Source organism: Oncorhynchus nerka, linkage group LG20, assembly GCF_034236695.1.
Source record: "Oncorhynchus nerka isolate Pitt River linkage group LG20, Oner_Uvic_2.0, whole genome shotgun sequence".
NCBI lineage: Eukaryota > Metazoa > Chordata > Actinopteri > Salmoniformes > Salmonidae > Oncorhynchus > Oncorhynchus nerka.
Window position 1 is genome coordinate 97,017,375 of NC_088415.1, and position 12,249 is coordinate 97,029,623.

At 48.6% G+C, this 12,249-nt stretch overlaps 1 protein-coding gene across 1 annotated transcript in view; it reads right to left on the reverse strand.

The window, feature by feature from the left end:
• The window catches only part of myom1a (myomesin 1a (skelemin)), a 133,374-nt gene that overhangs the window by 61,317 nt on the left and 59,808 nt on the right, over positions 1 to 12,249 (reverse strand). The window contains 9 exon segments of the mRNA XM_065006113.1: positions 3,765 to 3,921; positions 4,343 to 4,457; positions 4,686 to 4,867; positions 6,319 to 6,366; positions 6,369 to 6,444; positions 6,844 to 7,040; positions 9,546 to 9,667; positions 9,886 to 10,060; positions 10,273 to 10,456. Coding sequence (XP_064862185.1) covers positions 3,765 to 3,921; positions 4,343 to 4,457; positions 4,686 to 4,867; positions 6,319 to 6,366; positions 6,369 to 6,444; positions 6,844 to 7,040; positions 9,546 to 9,667; positions 9,886 to 10,060; positions 10,273 to 10,456 — 1,256 coding nt within the window.

Here is a 12,249-nt window from a genome sequence, read left to right on the forward strand (position 1 = left end):
AAACATAACTTACTTGCCCCCTCTGTGACCATGGTATAGAAACAGAACTTACTTGCCCCCTCTGTGACCATGGTATAGAAACAGAACTTACTTGCCCCCCTCTGTGACCATGGTATAGGAACAGAACTTACCTATCCCCCTCTGTGACCATGGTATAGAAACAGAACTTACCTATCCCCCTCTGTGACCATGGTATAGAAACAGAACTTACCTATCCCCCTCTGTGACCATGGTATAGAAACAGAACTTACTTGCCCCCTCTGTGACCATGGTATAGAAACAGAACTTACTTTCCCCTCTGTGACCATGGTATAGAAACAGAACTTACTTGCCCCCTCTGTGACCATGGTATAGAAACAGTACTTACTTGCCCCCTCTGTGACCATGGTATAGAAACAGTACTTACTTGCCCCCTCTGTGACCATGGTATAGAAACAGAACTTACCTATCCCCCTCTGTGACCATGGTATAGAAACAGAACTTACTTTCCCCCTCTGTGACCATGGTATAGAAACATATCTTACTTGCCCCCTCTGTGACCATGGTATAGAAACAGAACTTATCTTACCTTAACCCCCTCTGTGACCATGGTATAGAAACAGAACTTACTTGCCCCTCTGTGACCATGGTATAGAAACATATCTTACTTGCCCCCTCTGTGACCATGGTATAGAAACAGAACTTACTTTCCCCCTCTGTGACCATGGTATAGAACAGAACTTACTTTCCCCCTCTGTGACCATGGTATAGAAACAGAACTTACTTTCCCCCTCTGTGACCATGGTATAGGAACATAACTTACTTTCCCCCTCTGTGACCATAGGTATAGAAACAGAACTTACCTATCCCCTCTGTGACCATGGTATAGAAACAGTACTTACTTTGCCCCCCCTCTGTGACCATGGTATAGGAACAGAACTTACTATGCCCCCTCTGTGACCATGGTATAGAAACAGAACTTACTTTCCCCCTCTGTGACCATGGTATAGAAACAGAACTTACTTGCCCCCTCTGTGACCATGGTATAGAAACAGAACTTACTTTCCCCCTCTGTGACCATGGTATAGAAACAGAAACATATCTTACTTTCCCCCTCTGTGACCATGGTATAGAAACAGAACTTACTTGCCCCCTCTGTGACCATGGTATAGAAACAGTACTTACTTATAGAAACCCCCTCTGTGACCATGGTATAGAAACAGAACTTACTTGCTCCCCTCTGTGACCATGGTATAGAAACAGTACTTACTTGCCCCCTCTGTGACCATGGTATAGAAACAGAACTTACTTTCCCCTCTGTGACCATGGTATAGGAACAGAACTTACTTGCCCCCCTCTGTGACCATGGTATAGAAACAGAACTTACTTGCCCCCTCTGTGACCATGGTATAGAAACAGAACTTACCTATCCCCTCTGTGACCATGGTATAGAAACAGAACTTACTTTCCCCCTCTGTGACCATGGTATAGAAACAGAACTTACTTGCCCCCTCTGTGACCATGGTATAGAAACAGAACTTACTTTCCCCCTCTGTGACCATGGTATAGAAACAGAACTTACTTGCCCCCTCTGTGACCATGGTATAGAAACAGAACTTACTTTCCCCCTCTTACTTGCCCCCTCTGTGACCATGGTATAGAAACAGAACTTACTTTCCCCCTCTGTGACCATGGTATAGAAACAGACTTACTTTCCCCCTCTGTGACCATGGTATAGAAACATATCTTACTTATCCCCTCTGTGACCATGGTATAGAAACAGGACTTACTTGCCCCCCTCTGTGACCATGGTATAGAAACAGGACTTACTTGCCCCCTCTGTGACCATGGTATAGGAACAGGACTTACTTGCCCCCTCTGTGACCATGGTATAGAAACAGATCTTACCTATAGAAACAGAACTTACTTTCCCCCTCTGTGACCATGGTATAGAAACAGAACTTACTTGCCCCCCTCTGTGACCATGGTATAGAAACAGAACTTACTTTCCCCCTCTGTGACCATGGTATAGAAACAGAACTTACTTGCCCCCTCTGTGACCATGGTATAGAAACAGTACTTACTTGGCCCCTCTGTGACCATGGTATAGGAACATATCTTACTTGGCCCCTCTGTGACCATGGTATAGAAACAGAACTTACTTTCCCCCTCTGTGACCATGGTATAGAAACAGAACTTACTTTCCCCCTCTGTGACCATGGTATAGAAACAGTACTTCTGTGACCATGGTATGGAACCCCTCTGTGACCATGGTATAGGAACATATCTTACTTGCCCCCCTCTGTGACCATGGTATAGAAACAGAACTTACTTTCCCCCTCTGTGACCATGGTATAGAAACAGAACTTACTTTCCCCCTCTGTGACCATGGTATAGAAACAGAACTTACTTGCCCCCTCTGTGACCATGGTATAGAAACAGAACTTACCTATCCCCCTCTGTGACCATGGTATAGGAACAGAACTTACCTATCCCCCTCTGTGACCATGGTATAGAAACAGAACTTACTTGCCCCCTCTGTGACCATGGTATAGAAACAGTACCCCCTCTGTGACCATGGTATAGAAACAGAACTTACTTTCCCCCTCTGTGACCATGGTATAGAAACAGAACTTACTTTCCCCCTCTGTGACCATGGTATAGAAACAGAACTTACTTGCCCCCCTCTGTGACCATGGTATAGAAACAGAACTTACTTTCCCCCTCTGTGACCATGGTATAGAAACAGAACTTACTTTCCCCCTCTGTGACCATGGTATAGAAACAGAACTTACTTGCCCCCTCTGTGACCATGGTATAGAAACAGAACTTACTTTCCCCCTCTGTGACCATGGTATAGAAACAGAACTTACTTCCCCCTCTGTGACCATGGTATAGAAACAGTACTTACTTGCCCCCTCTGTGACCATGGTATAGAAACAGAACTTACTTTCCCCCCTCTGTGACCATGGTATAGAAACAGAACTTACTTTGCCCCCTCTGTGACCATGGTATAGAAACAGAACTTACTTCCCCCTCTGTGACCATGGTATAGAAACAGAACTTGCCCCCTATGGTATAGAAACAGAATTTACCCCTCTGTGACCATGGTATAGAAACAGAACTTACTTTCCCCCTCTGTGACCATGGTATAGAAACAGAACAGAAACAGAACTACTTACTTTGACCCCCTCTGTGACCATGGTATAGAAACAGAACTTACTTGCCCCCTCTGTGACCATGGTATAGGAACAGGACTTACTTGCCCCCTCTGTGACCATGGTATAGAAACAGAACTTACTTGCCCCCTCTGTGACCATGGTATAGAAACAGAACTTACTTTCCCCCTCTGTGACCATGGTATAGAAACAGAACTTACTTGGTATAGAAACAGAACTTACCCCCTCTGTGACCATGGTATAGAACAGAACTTACTTGCCCCCTCTGTGACCATGGTATAGAACAGACTTACTTGCCCCCTCTGTGACCATGGTATAGAAACAGAACTTACTTTCCCCTCTGTGACCATGGTATAGAAACAGAACTTACCTTTCCCCCTCTGTGACCATGGTATAGAAACAGAACTTACCTATCCCCCTCTGTGACCATGGTATAGAAACAGAACCTACTTTCCCCCTCTGTGACCATGGTATAGAAACAGTACTTACTTGCCCCCTCTGTGACCATGGTATAGAAACAGTACTTACTTGCCCCCTCTGTGACCATGGTATAGGAACAGTACTTACTTGCCCCCTCTGTGACCATGGTATAGGAACAGTACTTACTTGCCCCCCTCTGTGACGATGGTGAGTCTGGAGGTGTCTGTCAGAGTCTTGTAGTTCTTAGACCAGATGAACTCTGACCCCTCGGCCATCTCAGAACACTCAAAGATCATGGAGATCACACCATCATCATCCACATCCAGTATTATCTCATGAGTACCTGGGGGATACATGTTACATAGAGGAGAGAAATGGAGGATAAGAGATTTGATTTTAAAAATACCTTTATTAACCCAATAGTTACATCAATAACGGACCTAGAATATTAGAACCAAGCTCCCCTCATTGTTCACTCTACATAGAAGTCCCGAGACAGAGACAGAGACAGAGACAGAGACAGAGACAGAGACAGAGACAGACAGACAGACAGACAGACAGACAGACAGACAGACAGACAGACAGACAGACAGACAGACAGACAGACAGACAGACAGACAGACAGACAGACAGACAGACAGACAGACAGACAGACAGACAGACAGACAGACAGACAGACAGACAGACAGACAGACAGACAGACAGACAGACAGACAGACAGACAGACAGACAGACAGACAGACAGACAGAACTACTGTACACACCAGGCATGGTTAGAGCCAGAACAGGTCCTAACACAGCAGAAGTCTTTCCCACTCCAGCCAGGTTCTGAGCACGCACCCTGAACACATAGGACCTGCCTGCAATCAGACCATTGACCTGGAGAACACACACAAGGAGGGAGAGGAACAACACACATTGCTGTTAGCTAACACACTACAACTCCACTATCTGACTTTCCAGGAAGCCATCAGGTGGCTTTGTCCTAAACTACTTGGAATCGATGGAACGCTAACCTTGGTGGCCTTCCCAAGGACCACTATAGAATGCTGACAGGTATGGGTATAGACAGGGTCCTCTATGGCAGATATTTGGACACATCCTAACCTTCATGTACTTCAGCTTGGTGGCCTTCTCATGTACTCCCTTCCAGTCCTCCCCTGCCACAGCCTCCTTGATGTCCACATAGAAGCCGTATACAGGAGTACGGCCTTCGAAGGTAGGAGGTTCCCACAGCAACACCAGGGAACTGTCACGCACCTCCAACACATGGAGACCATGAGGAGCACCTGGAGAGACAGACAGGTAGAGAGAGCGACCATGGGGAGCACCGGGAGAGACAGACAGGTAGAGAGAGCGACCATGGGGAGCACCGGGAGAGACAGACAGGTAGAGAGAGCGACCATGGGGAGCACCGAGAGAGACAGACAGGTAGAAGTTACTGTACTGTACATCCGTTCCTAAGTCTGACCATGTAACTTGACCAGAGGTTTGGGGTCAATTCCAATTAAATTCCAGTAAGAAATTTAACCAAATTTCAGCGTTCCTAATCGAAAGGCATTGAAGATAATTGGAATTTTGGTGTACTTCTTGAATTGTAATTGACCCCAACCCTGCTTGACCAACCTTCTAGTTCTGATCCTGTGAGGAATTGTTCCGTGGTAGGGTAGAAGCGTACGTGGCTTAGAGATTGTTCATTTGTTACACTCCAGGGATAGGGTATAGGTTAAAGGCTATAGGATATAGGGTAGTGTAAGGTTAGGGTATAGGTTAAGGCTAGGGTATAGGGTATAGGGTAAGGTTAGGGTATAGGGTATAGGTTAAAGGGTATAGGGTAAGGTTAGGGTATAGGTTAAAGGCTATAGGATATAGGGTAGTGTAAGGTTAGGGTATAGGTTAAGGCTAGGGTATAGGGTATAGGGTATAGGTTAAGGCTAGGGTATAGGGTATAGGGTAAGGTTAGGGTATAGGGTAAGGTTAGGGTATAGGGTATAGGTTAAAGGGTATAGGATATAGGGTAGTGTAAGGTTAGGGTATAGGTTAAGGCTAGTGTATAGGGTAAGGTTAGGGTAAGGTTAGTGTATAGGTTAAGGTTAGGGTATAGGGTAAGGTTAGGGTAAGGTTAGTGTATAGGTTAAGGTTAGGGTATAGGGTAAGGTTAGGGTATAGGGTAAGGTTAGGGTAAGGTTAGGGTATAGGGTAAGGTTAGGGTATAGGTTAAGGCTAGGGTATAGGGTATAGGGTAAGGTTAGGGTATAGGGTAAGGTTAGGGTATAGGGTAAGGTTAGGGTATAGGGTAAGGTTAGGGTATAGGTTAAAGGGTATAGGGTAAGGTTAGTTAGGATATAGGGTAGTGTAAGGTTAGGGTATAGGGTAAGGTTAGTGTATGGGGTAAGGTTAGGGTATAGGGTAAGGTTAGGGTATAGGGTAAGGTTAGGGTAAGGTTAGGGTATAGGGTTAGTGTATAGGGTAAGGTTAGGGTATAGGGTAAGGTTAGGATATAGGTTTAGGGTATAGGGTAAGGTTAGGTTATAGGGTTAGTGTATAGGGTAAGGTTAGGATATAGGGTTAGGGTATAGGGTAAGGTTAGGTTATAGGGTTAGTGTATAGGGTAAGGTTAGGAGGGTATAGGGTAAGGTTAGGGTATAGGGTTAGGGTATAGGGTAAGGTTAGGGTATAGGGTTAGGGTATAGGGTAAGGTTAGGGTATAGGGTAAGGTTAGGGTATACGGTAAGGGTACCTGGCTTAGCAATGGTCCATTCTTTACACTCCAGAGCTGCGCTGGGCAAGAGGCCTCGCTGACCCCGGCCATGTTGATGGCTCGCACTTGGAACTGGTAGAACAAGTTCTCCTTCAGGTTCTCTGCCTGGACACACATAGCACACCCAGGAAGGACACACAGAGCACACCCAGGAAGGACACACAGAGCACACCCAGGAAGGACACACCCAGGAAGGACACACCCAGGAAGGACACACCCAGGAAGGACACACCCAGGAAGGACACACCCAGGAAGGACACACAGAGCACACCCAGGAAGGACACACCCAGGAAGGACACACCCAGGAAGGACACACCCAGGAAGGTTAGAGGCTTTATCAACGCACCCTACAGCTTTAATAACGCACTACTACCCCGTCGCTGTAATAGTGCAATGTATCAATCCATCAATTTAGAACAAAAACATTTGTTTGGCCAGAGCTAAAAGAAGAGTACTTCATTGTTAAGTCTATGCCATTTGCCATTTGTCTTAAAATGCCTTTACCTTATAGGAAGTACAGGTGACAGCCTTGGGGTTGAGTTCATGCCACTGTCCTCCAACTCCACCCTTTACTGTCCTGTAGTCCACAAAGTATCCTCTGATGTCAGCTCCCCCGGTCACCGCCGGCTCCCTCCAGGCTAACACCATGTAGTCACGAGCTGCCTCCATCAGGTGGACTCCACTGGGGACACCAGGGATGGGGGGGGGGGGTGCCTCAGGTTAACAGGGAGGATGGGACAGGGAGGGTGGGACAGGGAGGGGAGGATGGGATGGGACAGGGAGGATGGGACAGGGAGGTTGGGACAGGGAGAGGAGGATGGGACAGGGAGGGGAGGATGGGACAGGGAGGGGAGGATGGGACAGGGAAGGGTGGGACAGGGAGGGGAGGATGGGATGGGACAGGGAGGATGGGACAGTGAGGATGGGACAGGGAGGGGAGGATGGGATGGGACAGGGAGGGTGGGACAGGGAGGGGAGGATGGGATGGAACAGGGAGGATGGGACAGGGAGGGTGGGACAGGGAGGGGAGGATGGGACAGGGAGGATGGGACAGGGAGGGGAGGATGGGACAGGGAGGGGAGGATGGGACAGGGAGGGTGGGGCAGGGAGGGGAGGATGGGACAGGGAGGGGAGGATGGGACAGGGAGGATGGGACAGGGAGGGGAGGATGGGACAGGGAGGATGGGAGAGGGAGGATGGGACAGGGGGGGAGGATGGGATGGGATGGGACAGGGAGGATGGGACAGGGAGGATGGGACAGGGAGGATGGGACAGGGAGGGGAGGATGGGACAGGGAGGATGGGACAGGGAGGGGAGGATGGGACAGGGAGGATGGGACAGGGATGATGGGTCAGGGAGGATGGGACAGGGAGGATGGGACAGGGAGGATGGGACAGGGAGGGGAGGATGGGACAGGGAGGATGGGACAGGGGGGAGGATGGGATGGGACAGGATGGGACAGGGAGGATGGATGGGACAGGGAGGATGGGACAGGGAGGGGAGGATGGGATGGGACAGGGAGGATGGGACAGGGAGGATGGGACAGGGAGGGGAGGATGGGACAGGGAGGATGGGACAGGGAGGATGGGACAGGGAGGGGAGGATGGGACAGGGAGGATGGGACAGGGAGGGGAGGATGGGATGGGACAGGGAGGATGGGACAGGGAGGGGAGGATGGGATGGGACAGGGAGGATGGGACAGGGAGGGGAGGATGGGACAGGGAGGATGGGACAGGGAGGCGAGGATGGGACAGGGAGGATGGGACAGGGAGGGGAGGATGGGACAGGGAGGGGAGGATGGGACAGGGAGGATGGGACAGGGAGGGGAGGATGGGATGGGACAGGGAGGATGGGACAGGGAGGGGAGGATGGGATGGGACAGGGAGGGGAGGATGGGACAGGGAGGGAGGATGGGACAGGGAGGGGAGGGTGGGACAGGGAGGATGGGACAGGGAGGGGAGGATGGGACAGGGCGGATGGGACAGGGAGAGGAGGATGGGACAGGGAGGGGAGGATGGGACAGGGAGGGGAGGATGGGACAGGGCGGATGGGACAGGGAGGGGAGGATGGGACAGGGAGAGGAGGATGGGACAGGGGGGGTGGGACAGGGAGAGGAGGATGGGACAGGGGGGGGATGGGACAGGGAGGGGAGGATGGGACAGGGAGGGGAGGATGGGATGGGACAGGGAGGATGGGACAGGGAGGGGAGGATGGGACAGGGCGGATGGGACAGGGAGAGGAGGATGGGATGGGACAGGGAGGATGGGACAGGGAGGGGAGGATGGGATGGGACAGGGAGTATGGGACAGGGAGGGGAGGATGGGGGGACAGGGAGGATGGGACAGGGAGGGGAGGATGGGATGGGACAGGGAGGATGGGACAGGGAGGGGAGGATGGGACAGGGAGGATGGGACAGCGAGGGGAGGATGGGACAGGGAGGATGGGACAGGGAGGGGAGGATGGGACAGGGAGGATGGGACAGGGAGGGGAGGATGGGACAGGGAGGGGAGGATGGGACAGGGAGGGGAGGGACAGGGAGGGGAGGATGGGACAGGGAGGATGGGACAGGGAGGGGAGGATGGGACAGGGCGGGGAGAATGGGACAGGGCGGATGGGACAGGGAGAGGAGGATGGGACAGGGAGGATGGGACAGGGAGGGGAGGATGGGACAGGGCGGATGGGACAGGGAGGGGAGGATGGGACAGGGAGAGGAGGATGGGACAGGGAGGATGGGACAGGGAGGATGGGACAGGGAGAGGAGGATGGGACAGGGAGGGGAGGATGGGACAGGGATGATGGGACAGGGAGGGGAGGATGGGACAGGGAGAGGAGGATGGGACAGGGAGGGGAGGATGGGACAGGGAGGATGGGACAGGGAGGATGGCTTTGGCTTTTGAGGAATTGTCTTATATACACTGAGAAATACATCCTACAGTTCTGGACAAACATAGAGCTGAGGAATTGTCTTATATACAGTCAGAAATACATCCTACAGTTCTGGACAAACATAGAGCTGAGGAATTGTCTTATATACAGTGAGAAATACATGCTAAAGACCTGGACTAACAGAGCTGAGTAATACAGTGAGAAATGCATAGTAGCGTACTGTTAAAAGCAACAACTGAAACCCCCCAAGATCTTCACCTCATATTCCTTCTATGTTATATTGCAATCTATACAGTAAACCCAGTTCTGTAAAGTCTTACCGATGCCAGCCTTGACAAGCACGGCCTCTGACTCCAAAGAGCTGTGACTGTACCCTGCTGCGTTCACCGCCTTCACATGGAACACACACGAGTCTCCTGTGTTCAGACCGTGGCACACAAACCTGTTGACAGGAATACGTAGGTTATTGATTTGGATTAATGAATGAATGAATGAATGACTGATCTATTGATTTGATTTTTGAATTAAAAAAATTAATGAATTAATGGATGGATTAATTAATGAATGAAATATTGGATGAAAGGAAGATTTAATGAATGAAAAAATGAATAAATGGTTGATTGAGTGATTGATTGATTGAATTGCTATAATGTAATGTACCTGGTTCCTTTCACAGGCTTGTTGTTTGCGGGTGTCCAGACATCACTGCCCGCCACAGTATAGTTGATGTAATATCCCACCAGGTGTTTTACATCCTTAGACGCCCCCCAGGAAACAACGACTGATGTATCTGTGTTCCTAGTGGCTACGGCTGGGCCAGGGGCCGCAGGCAGGTCTGAGAGCGAGGGAGATGGGGGGAGCAGAGTACAGTAGTCCAGCATATATCTCAATATGTCTTTCTCTCTACTCACCCAGCATGTCTCCTACAGTGATATCTCCAGTAGCAGAGGAGGCCTCAGACATCCCAGCAGAGTTGCTGTATATATCTACAGTATATCTCTCTATAGTCCAGCATATATCTCAATATGTCTTTATCTCTCTACTCACCCAGCATGTCTCCTACAGTGATATCTCCAGTAGCAGAGGAGGCCTCAGACATCCCAGCAGAGTTACAGCAGCGGACTCTGAAGCTGTAGCTCTTCCCCTCTGCCAGATCAAACAGCGCGAAGCGAGGAGACTTGACGGGCATCCCTGTGTTGGCCCTCTGCCAGCACTCACTACCAGCAACACACTGGCAAAATAAACACCCACGACTGGTCAACAAAGGGCATACAGGGTCATCAATCAGTCAACCAACGTGACCGTCATCCTTCCTTTCCCCAACAACTCTAAGGCTAACGCACTGCAGCACTCACATCTGTAATCATGAAATGCTTTGAAAGGCTTGTTATGGCACACATCAGCTCCATCATCCCAGAATCTAGGACTTAACACTCCTGGACTTCCTGACGGGTATCCCAGGTGGTGAGGGTAGGCAACAACATATACACCATGCTGACCATCAACACTGGGGCCCCTCAGGGGTGTGTGCTTAATCCACTCCTATACTCCCTGTTCACCCATGCACGACACCAAGAATACCATCAGGTTTGCTAACGGCACGACTCAGTCACACAAACACACACACACTTAATTTGCTCACACACACATTCATACTGACTCGACACCAAGGGTTCCCAAACTGTTTTGACCTACAACCCCATTTTGATATCTGTAAATTCTCACGACCCCAACCATGTGAAAATAAATTATGTCCTTAAAAACCTCTTCGGGATAGGGTGCAGCATTTTCACTTTTGGATAAATAGCGTGCCCAATTTCAACTCCTGCTACTCATCCCCAGAATATAAGATATGCATATTATTAGTAGATATGGATAGAAATCACTCGGAAGTTTCTAAAACCGTTTGAATCATGTCTGTGAGTATAACAGAACTTATGTAGCAGGCAAAACCTCAAGGACAAACCATTCAGATTATTTCTTTTTTGAGGTCACTGTCTATTAAATGAGCTTTCATTGGGAAACCAAAATTCTAAGGGACTTGTTTCCAGTTCCTACCGCTTCCACTGGATATCACCAGTCTTGGAAATTGGTTGAGGTTATTCCTTTGTGTAATGAAGAAGTACGGCCATCTTGAATGACTGTCACGTTATGTGTACTGTTTGAGAGTTGCGCAAGACCAGAAAAGTAGCGTTAGTTTGTTGCCGTCCTGTATTGAAAACAGATAGACCCGTCTTCATTTTGATCGATTATTAACGTTTAAAAATACCTAAAGTTGTATTACAAAAGTAGTTTGAAATGTTTTGGCAAAGTTTACAGGTAACTTTTGAGATATTTTGTAGTGACGTTGCCCAAATTTGAAACTGTGTTTTTCTGGACATTTTGGATAGATATATCGACGGAATTAATCGAACAAAAGACCTTTTGTGATGTTTATGGGACATATTGGAGTGCCAACAAAAGAAGCTCATCAAAGGTAAGGCATGATTTATATTTTATTTCTGCATTTTGTGTAACGCCTGCAGGGTTGAAATATGCTTTCTCTCTTTGTTTACTGTTGTGCTATCATCAGATAATAGCATCTTATGCTTTCGCCGAAAAGCCTTTTTGAAATCTGACATGTTGGCTGGATTCACAACGAGAGTAGCTTTAATTTGGTATCTTACATGTGTGATTTAATGAAAGTTTAATTTTTATACTATTTTGTTTGAATTTGGCGCTCTACATTTCCCTGGCCATTGGCCAAGTGGGGCTATGGCAGTCAATTGAAAAACATTCTAACAGTATTTCTGATTGTCTTCTCAACTCACCATCACATACTTTTAATGTGGGGCTATGACAGTCAATTGCAAATCTCTTATCTGACCACCACCAATGAGATGGGTGTGCATGTTGCGTCAGAGCTTTTCAAAGTCAGGGACATGGTTGTCAATGTGCACCTCATCTCTGCCGTCACATCGAACCTGGATCAATATTTGGGTTTAATGCAGACGAGAGCACTGAATCCAGTTTCAAAAATACAAG